This window comes from Anopheles funestus, chromosome 3RL, assembly GCF_943734845.2.
Source record: "Anopheles funestus chromosome 3RL, idAnoFuneDA-416_04, whole genome shotgun sequence".
In the NCBI taxonomy this organism is placed as follows: domain Eukaryota; kingdom Metazoa; phylum Arthropoda; class Insecta; order Diptera; family Culicidae; genus Anopheles; species Anopheles funestus.
The window spans coordinates 16,586,145-16,605,946 of NC_064599.1; the positions used below are offsets into that span (position 1 = coordinate 16,586,145).

The window sequence follows — 19,802 nt, forward strand, 5'->3', positions numbered from 1 at the left end:
TTGTTATATGATCGAATTGTCCCCATCGGTATATTGAATGAACGTGACCGGGAGTAATGATGGTCAATTTTAGTACCAGCCCGGCAGGGGATGCAATTATGTTTTTTTTCATCAAAGCATATTGATGGTAGCGAATATTGGAATGATTAATATTGGGGTGAGTGAAGTCGTTAAAAAAAATACAAGTACGTTATTTTGAAGCATTTTCGATTAAATTTTTTTGATCGAATAAATAAATGTTTCAGGAGCTTAAACCATGCGAGTTGGAAAAAGCCAACGAAATTATACTAAAAAGAAAGAATGCAACAGAATTGCATATATTTAGGCGTTTTAATATTTCAAATGATTTCACTGTAGCCGATACATTTTTTTAACATTAACAACCCAACGATTTTAGCAATACGGCCAGGCCGTTCTTTATGAATAAAAAAAAAACCCAACAATGTTATCAAATTTTCTTCCCTACAGTTTGACGCCATTACCGGCTTTTGCCGAGCGACGAAAGAGTACTGTCCACCCGGACCCCCCGGTCTGCCCGGTATACCGGGACCGAAAGGAAATCGGGGCGACCCGGGACTTCCTGGTCCTCCCGGTGTAGATGGACGCGAAGGCAAACCAGGCCCACGTGGACCGAAGGGTGAGATTGGCTATCCGGGCAATCCGGGACTGGACGGGCGCGATGGTGTACCGGGTGAACCGGGCTTAGATGGTGTTCCAGGCCGTGCCGGAGCCGATGGAATTCCGGGCAAGGATGGTAAAGATGGAATTCCTGGCATTGATGGGCGTAACGGTATCGATGGCAAAGATGGTACGTAGAGAATGCAATTTCGGGCCTCACACTTTAGCACGCAACGCGTAACCTATCGCTTGTGATTACTTGCCCATTTGTAGGATTAGCAGGACCGATTGGGCCACCGGGACCACCAGGATTGCCTGGACCGAGAGGTAAGTTGACGAAAAGGAGTGGTAGACGAAAAGTGGGATTTGTAACGTAGTATGCGAAGGGCCTTAAGAACACATCCGATTTGCATGATGCGAGTACATGAGTGTTTGTGTTACGAGATAATAATTACCATCGTTCGGCTTTTCCTGGCAATCGAGCCCGAGGCGTATCGAAGCTTTTGGTCTGTTTTTGGTTTTCCTACCGGATGCAGACAGGATTTTACAGGCGTAAGTTGGTGCAAGGGAAATGGCGCTTCACGCATAAGCGCAACAGTGCGCAAACACGTTATAAAATTAATTAATGCAGCTGTTTATCAAACATCTCGAGTGAAGATGAAAATGAACCACGCTTCAGAGATTAGAGTGGAAAGCAGTTTTGATAACCTCTACAGTTTGTAAGCTGTAAGCAAAGCCTTCAGGAGGGTTGAAACGTTATTTTGACTTACAAGCGTCAGGGTGCAGCACTAGCGCGTGTATTAGGCCATGTGGTTTGGTGCAATTTGGTGATTTATTTAAAGCAATGTTTTTATTACAATTATGTCTAGTTATATTGTATAATTGATTTGTTTTAATTTTCTACACTTCCTGTTATTTAGATTTATTCGTAAATAGTTGTAGGTAGAGTAAATAGTGTAATTAGTTTATCGGTTATATTTTTTTCCATGATAACTCCATAAAAATACCTATTATTGATTCAACATCAACATAATGCTTCATATTAATTTATAAGCTGTTTTGTTACGTGAATTGCATAAATTTAGGAGCTATAACACAACTTTATATATTTCTTGTTCTGACATTTATAGGTCTTTTTATGTAGATATTGTTAAATATATTTAACGTATTTTATCTGATTTCACCCCGTTTGTTTTGATATATGAACAGTATTTTAATTATAACAATTTAAATGTTAAAAGAAGCACTGTAGAATAAATAATACTAGGAAAACAATATACCATCAAACCTCTTTACCAACACCAATGGTGCAGAAGTGAATCCTTTGAAACATTGTATCAAAGCGTTTCTCGGGAAAACGGGGTTTCCCTCCCCATTTTCTCACATTGCATACAGCATAACCCCAAACTCGTTTTGTTTATGTTACTCTGGTGTAAAATATATTTCCCACCATTTCCCACTTGATCCCAAAGTATCGAACAGCAATTGATCTTTCTCGTTCGATGAAAAGCTACGAACGTTGAGTTTGGAATTGATTAAATATGTGCAATGCATCTTCAGCCCTGGCAAGACGAATGCAATGGTTGTCCCAGGAGCATGTATGTTTTCAGGCTCATTGCACTATGGTTTCGTGAACCTGTGCGTCAACTCACAGTACTGGGAAACTTGTTTGCAACAAGACGCTAAGACGGGTGAAGCTTTCGGGTGTCTAGGTCGAGACATCGAGTACGCGAAATTGACTCCCGGACTCGTTTGCCCTCCCAAAATTGGCGTCATTTCTCAGCGATGATTATGTTTTCACAGCACACGACCCCGAAAGGGTTTTTGGGAAGGGAGACCGACCAAGAAGATGAATTGGTGTCCTTTTCGAGAAAAGGGTTTTGGAAGGAGAATCCTTGTAACGTGCAATTGTAGGACGGAACCAGAACGTCTTGATGGAGATGGGAGATAAGGGTGAGAGACACTGCTTCCGTTCGATTTATCGTCTCGAAATGCAGATTGATTGATATTGGAACGGTTGTTAAATGGAGGAAGATTGCTAACGATGGCAATAAAGCATCGTAATAGTGTTGGGAAGAAAATTTGCGATTGCGTTTGTGTAATAGTTTGAAGGTTTCTTTCCTATTTTTTATTGGTTTGAAATTAAAAAAAGGGGGATTGTTTGGAACATTGGGATCTATTTCCTTTGAGGGAGAATTTTGTTGTAGAAGAAATATTATCCCAAGAAATATATCCGTCCGTCGAAATATTTGTATTACAACCTTTGTAAACCGCGTAGATTACATTCTCTTGTATACCACCACTCAGGTGAAAGTGGCTGTAGGAATAGAATTCATTTGAGAAGAAGTTCACGTAGCTTTCCCGTCGGGAACTCAACAGCGAGTAAACATCATTACACGGGTTTTCCCGGCGTGTTTGGAAGAAATCAATCTTGCACAATGATCGTACCACGAAGCTCTTGCTCATAACCCTGCACCCTTTTTTGATCCTTTTTTCACCCCATCTCTCCGTGATACATCTCACCCAGGAATACACGGACCGAAAGGTAAACAAGGCCGCCCGGGAACGAACGGAACGCCCGGCACACCAGGCATAAACGCGTGGAAGGTAAAGGTGAACGATACGTTCTCGAACGAGCTGCTCGTACCACCGTCGATTGCCGGTGCCGGCACCGTGGAGGCACTGCGACCCATCATCGTCCACGAGGGAACACACCTGCGGCTACGATGTGCCGCCACCGGCACACCAAGACCACACGTCGAATGGCGCCGCGCTGATGGCAAAACCATCTCCAACGGTGCCTGGGAAGGTAAGGAATGTTTTGGGAAGATATATCCCTTTTTTTACTATACTCCTTTGCACACAACGCTATTCACTTCCCGGGTTATGGTTGTGGTGGAGTAGCACTTGACCGTAGCGCGTTTAGAAATCACTTCGACAAGAGCAACGGGAAGCGCAGAGGCAAAAGTTGCTATGAAATCATCTCTACACAGGATACCACATCCGGTATATTGACTCGAAAGGACAATAGCGGAACCTAATAGCATTTACCCATGCCAATAATGGGCCGTTGGTTTGAACAGACATCGTAAAACCCATGGTGACTATATGCTCAGAGATCATCATGGTGGGACTTGCTTGCCCTTGCATTGATGGAACGGTCAACCCAGCAGGATGTAAAATTCTTCAACAAGCTTCACGTACTCAAAACAAAAAAATCCACCCGAACAACTCCAGTCTAATGCACCTATCCAAACCACAAGCGTACGTGCGCCATGATTATTCCGCAACCAGCGGAAACCAAAACACTCGCATAGTGACCATCTTACGAGGGATGCCATTTTGCTGACCTCTCTGTATGTGTATCCTTTCCCTTTCGCAGCAACATCGATGGCAGGACATACGCTCAACATTACCAAAATCAATCGCGTGCACATGGGCGCGTACCAATGCCTGGCGGACAATGGTATCTCACCACCGGCGAACCAAACGTTCAACATCGAAGTGCATTGTAAGTTCCAAGAATTTCCAAGAACCGGCCTCGGGGTGGGTGATGTGGTTCACAATACTAAATTGTCGTGCACAAGCAGAAGAAAAGCACTTTGTCCTACCACCTTCGGTAACGTGCCGAAGCTGTCGAAGTAGTGTTTCGAGTGGCCGTGAATCGTAGCCATTTGCCGAGTGGAAGTGAAATAGTTTGCTCTTGCAAACGGAAGTACCATCGAAGTTGGTAGTTTTCGATTCGAAAAGGATAGTAATGGTTGAATCTGCCGAGTAGTTTTGGCGTAGTATCACATGGCAACACATGTGCCCTTGGTGCCAATTGCTATCGATAAAACAATAGTATCGCTGTAATCTGGTCATTGTTGAGATTAGGTACCTAAGCTTGGGATTCGAAAGTTTTCCGAATGCTTGCGAAGGTTAGGGATCGTATTCACGGTACTTTTCATGGCAATTGATGGTTGAATTGATTCAATTTTGAAAAGATGGTAATAAGAGGTTCATATATGAAGATTTTAGAGAAGACATTATTAAAATATTGGAGGTTTTAATAGTTTTTTATAGTGAATAAATATTGGTGTATTTGCATACTTTTAGGCGTTGTTTGGCATTTAATCGCCAATAGCGTGAATAGTCTTTAACTTAAATAATTTATATACTTATCCAAAAAATCCAATTACTTACATAAAAATTGATTTCGTTCATTGTCGTTGTAAAATAGATATGACTTGCATCTCCGTAAACCCTACAATAATATTGTTAAACTCTACTTCCGCGCACTGAAAAACAATAATCGATTTCAAAGTTTCAATGTTGTTTAATTCTATCGAACAATATATAAATATTGTATATTTTATTCCACCTTTTCACTCTCTCTCTCTCTCTCTCTCTCTCTCTTCCTTCCCACAGTTCCACCACTAATACGTGTGAGAAATCAGATGGCGTACGCGGTGAACGGTTCCACGGTAACGTTTGTCTGTGAGGTAAGTTGTTTGATTGCTTATGATTCTACACCATATATCCTAGCGTCATTTGTGTGGGTTCCGATTTAATGGTCCATTTTGAGTGGGATAAAGTGAGCGTCAACGTGCGTTTCATCCGTTTGATTGATTCCGGTGTACGGTGCTCTACGTATTATACGACACGTGAAATGGTTTAACATACGCAGCAAGGAAACGATTTCATGGCACATATGGAAGGGAATAAAATCAATCTCCGCTAGGCGAAGTGAATTGTTTCTCCACGTCATATAGTTGAAGAGCATGTTATAACTTGAGCAGCTTAAATTACGGAACATAAATTTCTGTTGCTTTCACTCGTTCTCTTTCTCTTTCTAACGATGTAGTTTTTTTTCGGCTCTACCCCAATGGCATACACTTGGAAACACCATTACATCATGGGTACGGCACCCACAATGAAACAGTTTTATGAAATGGCATGGTTTTGAGAGCAGATTTTTCTACCCATTTTTAGGCATACCGCAAATTGATTTACCATCATAAATCTTATTAAAGCTTTTCACCCAACGAGCGCCATTGCTGCTGCAAACTGGCACGTATACAGTTTTCCCTGATTGTCTGATATTTTTTTTGTGTGGTTCGTGTCTGCACTAGACTCGATCTCAAATCGAGCCCAATCTAACTGTGCAAACCCACCGCATCCCACCACAAACGGCACAGTGTGGTACGTGCAATGAACTCATAAATCTAAATTGAATCTCTACGCCCGTACCAAGGGCAGCAAAAAAAAGGAATTGCAAAGGAAAAAGATAAAGCAGCAGGTGGTTTGTGGGCCTTCGCCTGGCTGGACAGTAAAGCCTAAACGAGTGGTCCGATTTGGTGAAGGTGCGTACGAGTCTCCGGGAAGGTGGTTGAGAAGAAAAATTATGGACAAAGTTGAAACAGATTTCAAAAGTGATCGTAAGAATAAGGACGAAATTCTGAATTATTAAAGTTTAAAGAGAAGGTATCTTAAGGGATTAAAGAACGTTTAAATATTGAGGTTACATCAACAAAGATAAGATGGAACGCTTGTTTTTTTGTAGTTCAACAGCTTCGTATACCAATCGATTGAAAGAATTGATGTTATTTGCAATAATCAATTAAAAGATTAAAATGATTGTACAAAAACAAATTAAGAAAAAGATTAATTGTTAAACAATCAATAAAATTAGAAAAATAAATAATAAATAAAATATAAATAAATATAAATAATAAATAAAAGTAAATAATAAAATAGCAAATAAATAAATAATAAAGAACGTTTGAGAAAGGATCGATTTTAATATTGATCAAAACAACATAAACAATCATCGATGAAATCCCTAAATCACACTTAAAACTGAATAAGTGAAGATATAAGTTATTAACAATTCAATGAAAGCAAATCAAACTCAAACAAGCTGAAGCAAATAACCCCAAACGTGCAGGATTTCAAATAATATAATATCGATTCTGCTGTTTCGCCTTCAACGTGTTATTATTATTCATTTACACCATTATCAGTTCGTTATGTTGTCTCCGGACAGCGGAGAATGTGTATCCGCACCGGTGCATAACAATCATGGCCCGGTATGTCCATCCATGCTATTAACATTCCAACCGTCGCTATCGTTGCTCTTGTAATTACAGATCGAGGCATTCCCCGAGGCACTGAAGTACTGGGAACGGTTCCCGGGAGGACGGCTGCTCGAACCTGGTGATAAATTCCAGATGGAAACCCATTACGATGGGTAAGTATGGGTAAAACGGTAGGAGCAAAAAGTGAGGTTTTGTATGTGCCCGTGTACGTGAGCTCATATGGTACATGGGATTTCCGGACGTTATATTCGATCGATATGAGCAATGTGTCCCTTTCAGTGCAAAAAACAAAAAGAAGAAGAAGAAAAAACGCTATATTACCACACCATACTGTCTGAGGTTTTACTTAACGACTTCATGACTCGGTAAAGGAGAGAAGAACAAAAAAAAACAGCTCGACCAAAAGTTAGCAGCATCAACCACTACACCGGAATGTAGGAATTTAAAATGGAAGTTTTTTTTTTTGTTTGTTTGTTACCATTGGAGCATTGAAAGAATTTCAAATGGGAAATTTCTTTTTGCATTGTACTACATGTAACATGCTTACAGCAATTTAACCAACAAGCATTAACTTTCTTACTCAGGTTCTCCTTCAAAAGAGCGAGACAATGACACAGAAGACGAAAAATAAAACCGGGAAATGTGCAGGAAAAAACAACTTTACCTTTACCATTTCATTGGACAGCCAGTGACAGACAGTTCGAGGAAACGACCGGAAGCTGGTTTTGCTTCTTCCGGGATGAGTTTTAATTTCCCGCGTTTTTCCCCTTATCGCCCCCGATACCCTTTGGGCAAAGGATTGGAATTTTTTCTTTGTTTCAACCAAGTAATTGCTGTAATTCTTGGCTTTGTGCCTTGGCCAGTAGTTTTTGCAGGTGAAATAACATTCATACCAATCAAGGAATATACTTTTCTATGGAAGAAAGTTATGCAAGTGGCGAAAAGTTGTGGAGAAAAAAAAAACAAACTTTACTGACAAAGTACGCGTGCCTCAAGCAGTTTGCTTCGTGTTTGCGTTTTCATGAATTAATTAGGAATTTTTATGGTGAGTTGTTTTTATAGGAACATTCCACAAAGGTAGATGATAGGAAACCGATTGTATGGGTTCGACTTTTGAACATCTTCGTTTGAGAAATGTCACCATTTTTTGATGGCAGAAAATTAAAGGAATTTCTTATTTAGTTTCAAAAATGATAACTCAGTTCAACAAACCTAAAAGTTTCTTACCTTATACATTTGGTCAACTTGACGAAATCCTCTCAGGAATGTTCATTCTCATGCCAAAAACTTGTTTAAACGGAACCTGAAGCTAGTAATTTGATTTCGTGAGCAACGAAATTGGATGCGGCTTGTTGAGCGCGACCCGGAAGTGTTGATGTCATCGCCTAGAAAACTTGTACAATGTGCCCTAACAAGCACTACTTCACCTAACGGAACTTAAACATAACCAAAAAAAAATTCTCTTCTACACGCACCACGTAGCTACAAATCGGTTATGCGGTTGAACATCACCAACATCCGGTCAACCGATTTCGGTGAGTATCATTGCGTCGCTAAGAACGAGCTCGGCATGACGGAGGCCGAATTTCATCTGATGGAACACTCACCGTTCATCATCCGGCCACCCGGTTCGACCGACATCAACGTGTACGGTACGAAACCACCGGAAAAGGAATCGTACGAGGACATCTGTGGCCCACCGACTACCTGCCCCGAATGTCCCGATCCGAGGTAAGCGAGCGTTGGCAGGCTGTTGGTCAATTGGCAAACTGCAACCAACACGCAATGATATCGGGTGTTTCTGATTGTGGCCATATTTACGCAGGGACTTCAAGTGCAAGGATACGATCGTTTCGCTGTACGATTTGGTGGGCAATCTGGAAATTAAACCCATCGGTAATGTCAGCTTCACGGGTTTACCAAACCGTACTACTGGTGAGTTGATTGGATGACCAATTATTTTCCCGATGGGTTTTTTTGGGGTAGCCATGGGCGGTGAAACACTACACTGAACCAGGATTTTTTTCATGCGAAAACCTTCACCTACACCTTTCACAAGTGCAGTTATTATGAATTCCCAAGAAAGCAAAAGAACTACACAGTACACTCCGATTACAAATCATACCGTAGGAATTGCTAATTAGTAGCAAATTAGCACCGGTTCGGTAACACCGTAAATCCGATATCTCACTACGTACGTTTCGCACGTTACAGACTGTGTCCTGTACGCTGTGGGTAAACCGGTGTACCACAAGTACACCGAGCAGCTGTACGGCGCATGGTTGAAGGATCCGGCCGCACGTAACGATGCGATGGAGAAGAAGGTATGGGCCACCCGGGAAAATGATACCAATCGGTTGTTCGAGTTCGCCAACAAAACCACGTACCGGAACAACGTGGCCACCAAGACGTACCGGCTGGAGCGTCCCTTCCGGGTAAGTAACTATGGTATCGGCAACATTCACGCTCGTCAAACATCCGTACATCATGATAAGGGAACTGACAAGTGGAACAATTACTGAAGATCCAATTTATACTTGGACATCCAGTCTAATTGGATAAACCTAGTGTACGTTTCAATGGAGTACTTAGTACTTGACTATTCCTTTGAAATAGTATGATGGTTATGATATGCTGTATTAAACATATTTTTTCATAGAAAAGTTCGAAAACCATAAACGCTAAATTGGCTTGCGAAAAGCTCCTCAATTCAGATACGATCGTTTTATGGGAAATATTTTTGAAAACAACTGTCAAAATCAAATCTTTAACCGCCTAAAGATATGCATTTTAATACAAATTTAACCGTTCAACGCTGAGTGAGAGATTTAAGTCTAGAAATTGTTTATTGAGATTGATGGCCAGATCCAAGAAGGTAGAAATCTTTAGATTTTGTTGTCTTCGAATTGTTCTGCGTACTTTTAAGTGCGCAAGATTTTTCTTATCAGTATTAGATCGGGAAAAGTGTTTCTGAGCATACAAAATTACTTCTTTAAAAATATCTTTTGCAAATTAATTATTGTGTTCTAAAGAATTTTCTCAAAAAAAAATTTCAGGAAACATTTTGTAATAGTTAAAAAATTAAATGACATGTTCTTCACTAAACCCAGCAAATATAAACCCAAAAAAAGCTAAACTTGAAGTTCACATTTATTCACAGGGCAATGCACACGTGGTCTACAATGGTTCATTCTACTACAACGAGCGTAACTCACCGCGTATCATCAAGTACGACCTGAACGTAGAACGACAGACAGGTAAGTTACACCGACCTCGAAACGAAACGTAACATAATCTGCAACCTGTACAACGCACTACGACACATAACTACTCCCTGTGTAACCTTCTGTCAAGGGTGCTTGTTTTTAGCAGAGTTACTGCTGTACATTGGGGCTTTATTTCGAAACATATTTTAATCTACTTTTCGCGGAAACACACGAGTGCGCATTGAATTAAGGTAACGAGGTAAAGGGTAACTCTTTTGACATGAGCATCTCCATTTCCGCAGCAATGAACGAGCTGGAAGGCGTCACGACGAACGGTTCCAATTATCTTTACACCACCGAAATTAATTACATGGACTTTAACGTGGACGATAATGGGCTGTGGGTCATTTACGGGACGCCAGATTCGAACAACACAATGGTTGTCAAGGTAAGGAGTAAGATTAATCATTTTCCTGTTGCCTTGGAGTGAGCTTTTTCCCTTCCTTCGTTTCGTTTCGTCGGCTTTTGTCTTTTGAAACAAGACATTTCACGACTTCTACGTGACTCCTGGGAAAAGCGTATCGAGTGACAGCTCGAAAATGCATCACAAATGGAATGTTACAAATCGCTGAATGCTGGTCTTTATGCAGTAATTCCCAACCGTACAATTTGTAACGAAATTATATCTTTTGTCTTTACCCATTTCTTTCCATCCGTTTTGTTCACTTGAAGCTGAACGAGAACAACCTGACGGTACAGTACGGTTGGAACATTAGCGTAAACCATCACAAGGTGGGCGAAATGTTCATCGTTTGTGGTGTCCTGTACGCGATCGATTCCGTCACGGAGCGGAACACCAAGATACGGCTCGCGCTCGATCTGTACCACAGCAAGCTGCTGGACGTAAGCCTAGCCTTTACGAACCCGTTCCGCAAGACTACCACCGTGGGATACAATTTCAAAAACAAGGTAAGATCGTATTGGTGGAAATGTTGGAGGTAATTTGGGGGGAGAGGTGTGTGTTTTGGGAATATCTTTCCAATCCCAAGCACGACATTAGCAAGCATTCACAATGGAAAAGGCTGTTAATTTGAAAAGAGGGGATGTCTGTACGACAGAAATGGACCATTGCCATGGATGGTGTGGAATTCGGGTATAAAGAAAAAGAAAAACTTTCACTACACACAGCGATCTTCATTTTCCCTTCCGGGAGAAGAGCTGTATTTACAGCACCGTCTCATCCCCTGCTCTGGGTTCCACTACGACAAGGATCTATAATTAATGAGACAATCAGTTACACAAGCTCCGAACGAGGGATGTATTTTTGCTGGTGTTTTTTTTTTGCATCCCTCCTTCCGGATGATTGTCCCACAAGCGTCCCAAAGAAACTAGTTTGTTGCCGTTGTTTGATGTTGTGGAATTACTTACTCGAAATTGGACACTCCGTCTAAATGCGGGCTGGGACTGAGTGAGGAGTGCCGGAGGGAGATAGGGGTGGAAACTTTTCCTCCAGCATTGGTACGGCGCCCGCTGTGTAACTACAAGTAATGACGATACCATTTAGTTAAAAGAGAACAAATGATCTCAAATTTGATGCACTATATCTTACCTCCCCTGTACGAAAAAGTATGCCATTGCTCTTGGGAACTCTGCCCTGTTTGTGTCGTAATGTTTCTGTGTGTTTCTATATCTGGGATGTTGGAAAACACTGGTGACACAAGGCACAATTGGGGCTAGTAGTCAGTGCTCTCTAGCTTTGATTTAGTGTAACTGTAAATGGTTCACTTCAGCTGCACGGAACCAAGCCACTACTGTCCAAAGAGGCACCGCCAGTAAATGCTTTTGATCTATTGCATTACTTATTTGCATACCAATTGTTTGTGGTTTTTCAGGATTTTAGTAGGGCATCAAATGTACAGCTACTTTTATCTAGCGTTCGTAATCGTTTCTCATGTTGATAATTCGGAATGTTCTCTTCTGTTCCTGTTGGGATGCTACAAATAAATGCGAACCTTGTACGGGGATGGTCGAAACCCCCTGTTGGAGGGGATGCTCCGGAACGGCACCATTTCTCCAGAGGAAATTAATTTCCTTAGATCAACAACTTTTCTTTGCATTTCTCTATGGGAAATCAAATTAAATTGGTTCGCTTTATGTTTACCGCCCCGAGTATGTATGTGGGCTGTGGTTGTGTGAGGCATCTGCCAAAGTAGGGTCAGAATTGGGAAGCGTCAAAGGTTTACCGTTGGCCCAGTTTTTCCCCCCCCAAGCTGCGCAACGAAAGTAGCCTAATCAAATATTGAACTTCGAACACAACTTTTTAGGCAAAAGGGAAATAAATATTCCTTCTATCCATCGTGTGTTATTACGCTCATAGAAAACGTATGGAGCACAGCATCAAAGGCAATACATACGGGACGGGGAGTGTGGTATAGAAAGGTGGCGAGTTTACCTCTAACGAGTGACTTCTTCTGATACATCCGTGCTTATCGTGTTTTCCGTTTCCGTCTATCTTCTTCACCTCACCAAACAGGAACTGTACACATGGGACCGGGGCAATCAGTTGACCTATCCGATACGGTACCACGAGATAGGCTACAATACGACCGCCACCGAGAAAGCGGACGATGGTTTGAATCCACAGATGCAGACCGGATACGACATTTACAACGATCACGACACTGAAGCGGAGGATGTACGCTAGGTTGATACGACGGCAAAGCACAGCGGAAGCATGGGAAGCAGAACAAAAAAAAAAAAAAGAACGACACACCATGACAGGTCAACTTCACTTCCGCTTAAATGCCACGGTGCCATCTTTTCGTACCGGTTGGCTTCTTTTGGTACCGCTATTTTTTTTTCTTCCCCCGTTTTTATCCCTTTGTTCCGTGTTTTATTTATGTCCTTCTTTGATAGCGACAGCGTGAGGGAAAGAAATCTTTTCTTTTTGTTTTCATTTCGTAGCAAAAATATGTAAATTCTTTGCGACAGTATCAAGTGAAGGTGACTAACTTTTTTATGACTGGCACATATTTATGGCTGGTCGAGGAACGAACGCGACGAAACGCTATGTGGCGAATGAATTTATTCATCCCACAAGCACCATGTTTACAAAGGAAGTAATAGAGACAGAATAAGAAGAGCGAGAAAAAAGAAAGAGAAACAAGTAGAAATTGGCAAGCCATATTTTGGAATGTTCGTATACAAACACACATACAATTAGCAAATAAGAAGAAAAGAAAATGAAAGAAAAAATGACACAAAAAAAGAACTACACAAAGACAAACCATTCCAGTAAAAGAGGAACACAAAAACACACAGAAGTGAAAGAGAATTAGGACTTGAAGTTTTCTAACACACAAAATCGAAGAAAGATATTATTGAAGCAAGTGAACAAAGATGTAAAAGTAAATTGAATAAAGCTAAAATCAAAGCAAGCAAGCAACAAAAAAAAACAATAACACAAAACAGTTGGTACAACTAATTTGTAAACGAAGCGAAACAATTTCATTATGAGAAAGAAACCATTTTGACCTTTTCTTTATGCTGACGATGATATGACGAGCCGGGGTATTATAGCTGCTTGTTTCATTTTCAATACCGAAAGCATCCTGTCTGCGGTTTTTTGTCCGACAGGGGTTTGGCTTTTACGAGTGGTTTTTTGGGTTTGCTAGCATGGTGAAAGGTCACCGATCCTCCCAACTCCTCGATCGTACCGGGTGATGATATGTTGTGGTTTGATCCCTGAACCCATACCCGCATCCTGTCAGTTCTGTTGTGCACTGTGTCCTGGGGTGGACGTTTTTCCATTCACTTTGATGAAAGAACAAACTGGTGATTAATAACTCACATCCGGTGCGAAAAGACTGGCTGTCGGCACTGCGTGTGTGAGGTCGTCCTTTTCGGATCGGCGATCGGATCGTTGTACTTAGTGTTTTGGGGAGGCGATATTGAGAACAAAGAATGTTTAATTAAAATACGAAACTCAATAGTAATTTTACCGTGAACATGGAGGGGGGACAATAATAATAGCATCTATGATTTAGAATTTATCGAATCATTTTTCTTTAGAGAGATAAGCAAGATTTACCTAATTCCTCAGAACTCGTAGATTAATTGCTCGTTTTGGGAATAAAATCTCAAAACCGTATCAGATTTGTGACTATTTATCAAAATATCTATGTTACTACCCACTTACGTGAAGCAGAAAATCTTGATGGCTTCACCACTAGTGCGGCCTAGTGCGTTTGAAGCAATTATGTTTGTAATTAATTTTTGTACCAATCAATTTAACTTCATCATCAATTGTGCCGTGTGTCCCGAACCGAAACCATAATGAGTTTTTAAGCCCATTCTTCAACGATTGCCAGCGAACCGATTGGGCGTTGTGGCGATTCGGTAGGGAGCCCTTGAACGCTTGATTTGCTTTTAGTTGAGTTGAAGTTTCATCGTGGCCATTGTTGGTTAACTTTACCACTCCGTGATGGGCGCTATTGACTTAACGCCTAGGATTTATGCAATCTGTTCCGTTACCGGTATTTTGTGAAAGGATACCAAAGATTAATTGATGAGCCTGATACTTGATGCCCGGAGGAACGGGGGTTTGGGAAGTGCGAAAAGTACGTCTCTTGAGCGCATCTTCAATTTCGCTCGTGTCGGCCGGGCCAATAGCAAAATGGTGTTTGAAACATGATGGGCCTGCAGACGTTTACTGATGAATTTTCGGAGCACCAACAGTGAAGAGCTCTTATTGACAGATTGATAAATGACCTGCTCCTCCCTTCTCCGGCTTGTAATTCTCCAAGGTTTTTGGGAAAATCGCTAAAGTCGATAGGTGAAAGGAGTGCTTTAATAGCTTAAATATTTGCCAGCACTTTCGTCAGCGATTCGTCTACTGTTACAGAGGATAACTTACGCTTTGAAACAATTCCATCCAACATTATTAAGAGCATTTGTTTTTTTTTGTTGTCTATTTTGTATGTTAGGGAAACTACCCGAGATGTGTTCCTTTTGTCATGAAAGCATTTTTTCATACTTCAATCCTTCGCGCCTGTAAGTAGCAGTGACAATAACAGATGCCATTTTTATTGCTTCCAACACACATCGAGCATCGTTAAATGTGAAATGTCATGTGACATCGTAGCAGTGCAGTGTGAAGTGCACTCAATGGCCAACACAGAAGCAAAGAAAATGCACAGCACAATATATCAACTATTTGTGTAGGAAACAAATTTCATGTACTAAGTTTATCGCTTTCCGACAGCAACGACACAACAGCATCATGATAAATTGTGCCTTTTTAAATTGTACCCTTCTAAGCAGCGCTTAACGAACTTCTCTCCACTCTGGCCGTGTGTGTGTGTTTGCGCTTTTCTTTCTTATTCCAGGGACTAACTTTTCTTTGCGCTTGATCGTGTTGGGAAAGTCATTCGTGTATTATGTGTTTTTCCACACATCTCTCACTTCCCAAACTGCCCAAAAAATGCTTACTAGAACACAGCATTACTTACCATCGTCATCATCATCATCATCATCTTAGCAAGAAACAAAAATGGAAAAGCAACAATCACTGGACGGATAAAGCTGAATCTCCTGGTAAGGACCACAGGATCTTCGGTTGGCTGTGCATCATTGTGTTTATTCTTTCCTATTTCGCTAACATAATTGTGTTTCAGCATTTGCTCGTGAGAATACCAAAGGCTGGTGCAAACTTACCGGATGTGGTTTACATCGTGCTCGGTGGGTTGGGTTATTTTTCATTGCCTTTTGCCGGAAACAGAAACCTTGTATTGTATCTTATATCGTTTGAGGATTTACTTTTTTCTTTGCTGGAACAAACAATGAACAGCAGAGAAAGCAAAATCCAACAACTATAAGTGTGCACTTTCAAATGATATTGTTTGTAACATGTGTTCTGTGCGCGAGTTCAAACTTGCTGCCTCATCTTTGTCGCAGGAGAAGAAACAAGAACACAGATAGCAAGGTAGGAAGACGATTGGTGTGTTGAGATGATGTAAAGATACTGTACCATTTTGTGGTGAAGAAGAAAAAAATGAACTTTATATCTTTTTTTGTGCACGTTATACATTTGTTGTTCATTTTCGAAGTGATTGTGTGAATTGAAACTCAACTTCCATTATCTCTATGTGGCTGTTATGGACTTAGATCTTGCTTTTGGGGATATGAACACACATTCGGGAGAATTTTGAACTGAAGAAGTATTATATTATGTTGAAATCGTAATATGGATTGAAATAAAATAATGATTATTTGTCTATAAATTAAAATTATCATTTAAAAATAACACTAAATAGAGAAAAATTTTCTAAAAAAATCTATAATGATTCATAAACTGTTCAATCTTCACTAGCTGTTGCGTAAAGCTTGGACAGCTAGTGTAATAAGCCTGGCAAGACTTCCCATTTCCTCGGTACGCCTCAAATTCTGTCATGGGGCTTGTTATTGCAAACTTCATCAAAAGCCTAACTCAATTCAGCAAAACCCCCTTTACATCATAGATTATGCAATCGATTTGGACTAAGAAAGGCCATGAATATTCAAAACCCAAAGCAATTTCGTATTCTTGACCAGCCAGACTTGGTGCTAGAACGGCAACTCCCAGAGGTGAGGAAGGGAATCAAACATTGGCAGACTTTGGATTTTGGGAGCCTTCCAACAACACTGTACCGTGCTGATAAAAGAGTGTGCTTGTTGACATTCAGCCCCCCTTTTACCATGGTCACCCGTTTTCATCTTCGTTTTTTCGTAGTAAAGTCCACTCAGATTTGCTGCATATTAACAGTGAAACTAATAGATACAGTTCTTTTTGTTGGATTTTGCCATTCTTTTCTTGCGTGTGATTATGCGTGTTAGATTGTGTGTGTACAATTTACCAATAAAAGAAAGAGCGTGTTAGTCTTGTTTGTTAGTGAAAAGATACGAATTCAATGGTGATTAGTGAACGATGATTAGAACAAAACGAAGCGTATACGGAAACGAATCATTAATCCTGTTCTTATTTGTACAGATATCACGTACGATAATTAAGCATGTCTATCATGTCAGCATCTCCAGAATTACATGAAAACGTATACGTATTTCCTGCTTATCACAGCAGGAAGCGACGACGAGTTATACGCCATAAACAGAAAAAAGCGTCAAATGGTCAAATGTTACATATTGCCAAAGAACGTGATATTTCCTTCCTAGAGATATGAAGTTTTTTTTTTCATAAAACAATCCAACACAATATACATTTGAAGAACGATAGACGAAAAGGAAATTTAGGGCACTTTTAACGAACTCTTCAACTTTTGTTGACTACCGTCACGAAGTTGAAACGATATGAAAAAAGTTGTTGAAAGACTAGAACATTGCATGAGACACAACACGGAACAATTTAACTGTGTTAGTTCTAGAGCAAGAGATGGAGTTGCTTCACTGTGTCTTTTTCTCATTATCAAACTTTATCGTAGCAATGTTATAATACTGATGACACGAATAGAGCATAAGGTAAGAATAGATACGAACAGGATAAGAGAGGTGAAATAAAGTTATTTAGACACAATTAAAACTCGCTTCAGTTCACATTCACTTTTTTTTAAAATAAATTCACAGTATTTATCGAGAAATTGGAAAATTCATTCCTATTTTCATCTTCCATGTTAACCACGTGTTCTGGCGGTAGCTTTATTCTGCTTGCACTGCAGGTAGATTGATTTTTGTGGGTTCAAGCTGATTTGGTGATGTTGTATAACTTTTCCAAACATCACTCGAGTACTTCCTCACGGTTCCCGGAATCATTCCTTTTCAACTCCAAAATGCATAAGTTTAACGAAGCTTTTTCGAATGTTTGAAGCTACCACTGTGGAAAGGAGAGTATTGTTCGAATGCTTCAAAGTGTTCCACTCATGCTAAGTTCAGAAGCGCATTACCAGGCCAGAGGCCCATTGTTCTCGATTCGCACAATGGCCGAAAATGCACAGTACCGTGTATTTCCAATTCAACGAACCGCTTCATAAGCCGATGCGGCTAAAACACGTTTTGCAAATAATCCACCGTTGATTGGCAATTTAAAGTTTAAAGTATGAGTAGTGTTGTGCGTGGTTCGGTAAAGCCGAATTGGGTTACGGACCCTGGTTACGGGCAGCGGAAGCTCGACGGTTATTGGAGTAATCGAAAATGACCGCTTGTGAGTGGTTTGGCTAGAGTGGTATTGTGGAATTTGAAGGATTATGCAAGTCGTGCGGTGATATGCTTGATGACAGGGTCAAAACGATCGTGTTAATTTCTGCATTTAAAAGGTTCGTTTGGTGATTATTTTGTACATTAACAAAGAGCAAGACTTAGCTGTCAAAGTGCTTTTATTTGAAAAGTAAGTATTTTGACTCAGTTAGGGTGCTTAACATCCGTAAACTACTTTTAAACCGTTTCTGACATTTATTGCATACTTTCAGGGGAACAGCACCCTAAACCTACGATGCAGTTGTCATATAAAAATACCATTCGTTGCTATGAATTATTATCCGATAAAGATTACACATTACCTAACAACATTATTATCATGTAAAAGCTCCGCTCACTCTCCGCCCATTGCACTTTCACAATGTTAAAAGTTTGCTTATGAATTATGAGTTAAATCGATGTGCGGTTGACAGTAATTCATAAATCATGCTAAAGTTCTTTTTAATTTTTATCATCACTACCTCTCTGCTACTGCTGCTGTGCGGTATAAAGCAAAAATGTCCGACCGCTTTAGAAGACACACACACTCACACACACACAGTGCTCGTTCCTCGTGCGCATCAGGTAATTTATTGAGTGAGAAACAAGTCATAATTAATGCACGGCTGAAACTTTACCTTAATTGAGAGTGCAAAAATGAAATCGGTAGACAAACGCGGAACGAGCGTTAGCTTACGAGCGTAACGGAAGGCAAGTAACACGCCGGAAACGGTGGAGCTGGTATGGTTAAAGTAGACGTCGAAAGAAAAGTTTCCCCCACGACAATGTAGCACCTTTTTCGACTGACATGAAGATGAATTTTAGAACATTAATATACTTTTTTTTATCCATCTCCTTTTCTGCTGTGAATGGTGAAATGAAAATAAAGTCAGTAGCATGATAACGGCGTTACAACCATCGCTGGGGATTGGTTTAAGTTGTTGCGATGAGGTAGCAAAAATCGTTTAAAAAGATGAATTATTGTAGACATCCATTGTGTTTGGCTGTTGAACGTTGAACGCATTGTTAGCTCTCTCGTCACGAAATGGACACGGAAACCATTTGCAATTAATAAGTTATACAATCAATATTTGCTGTTGAAGCATTTTAGGACGACTTGCCAAATTTGGCAACGTTTATCATTTCCCGTAGCTAGAGCGTGTAATGAAATTATTTCACATTTCTTCTGCCTGCAGTGGCTCTTTCCACGTGATTGTCATCGAGTGTATTATACCGCTTCTATTTCGAGCGAAACATTACTAAAATTATGATGCTTCTTGAAATAGTAACGATGCTGCGAAACCATGCACAACCGAATGTTTGTAGTGGTGCGCTACGACCCCTTTGCCATAGAGACGACCCACGACCATCATTTATGGTGGATGCATTATGAATCATTTTTAGCAATGATGATAACGATTTCGACGTTGTCTTCCAGTCGATGTAACATCAAAGCATTCGTACATGGTCGAGCACACTCGAGAGCATTCTCGTGGATAGAGCCAAGCGTTGCCACGTTATGATGACATTTTAAGGGATGGAATTTTCCGGAAGGGGAAAGGGCATTGAACTAGTGGGAAATGAAAACATCAACCACTTAAGTAAATAGGGTTCAGCATTTTAGAAATTCATCAAAACATGACGACAGCAATGCACGTACTGAGAAAAGGGTTTT

At 40.5% G+C, this 19,802-nt stretch overlaps 1 protein-coding gene across 1 annotated transcript in view; it reads left to right on the plus strand.

The window, feature by feature from the left end:
* Positions 1 to 13,047, plus strand: part of LOC125769321 (uncharacterized) — a 33,701-nt gene extending 20,654 nt beyond the window's left edge. The window contains exons 6-18 of the mRNA XM_049437993.1: positions 469 to 808; positions 892 to 945; positions 3,146 to 3,427; positions 4,001 to 4,129; positions 5,029 to 5,102; positions 6,750 to 6,850; positions 8,181 to 8,429; positions 8,524 to 8,633; positions 8,913 to 9,133; positions 9,859 to 9,955; positions 10,207 to 10,352; positions 10,637 to 10,873; positions 12,438 to 13,047. Coding sequence (XP_049293950.1) covers positions 469 to 808; positions 892 to 945; positions 3,146 to 3,427; positions 4,001 to 4,129; positions 5,029 to 5,102; positions 6,750 to 6,850; positions 8,181 to 8,429; positions 8,524 to 8,633; positions 8,913 to 9,133; positions 9,859 to 9,955; positions 10,207 to 10,352; positions 10,637 to 10,873; positions 12,438 to 12,608 — 2,211 coding nt within the window. The 3' untranslated portion in view covers positions 12,609 to 13,047. The remainder of the gene's footprint in view (positions 1 to 468; positions 809 to 891; positions 946 to 3,145; positions 3,428 to 4,000; positions 4,130 to 5,028; positions 5,103 to 6,749; positions 6,851 to 8,180; positions 8,430 to 8,523; positions 8,634 to 8,912; positions 9,134 to 9,858; positions 9,956 to 10,206; positions 10,353 to 10,636; positions 10,874 to 12,437) is intronic.
* Positions 13,048 to 19,802: the final 6,755 nt, after the last annotated feature.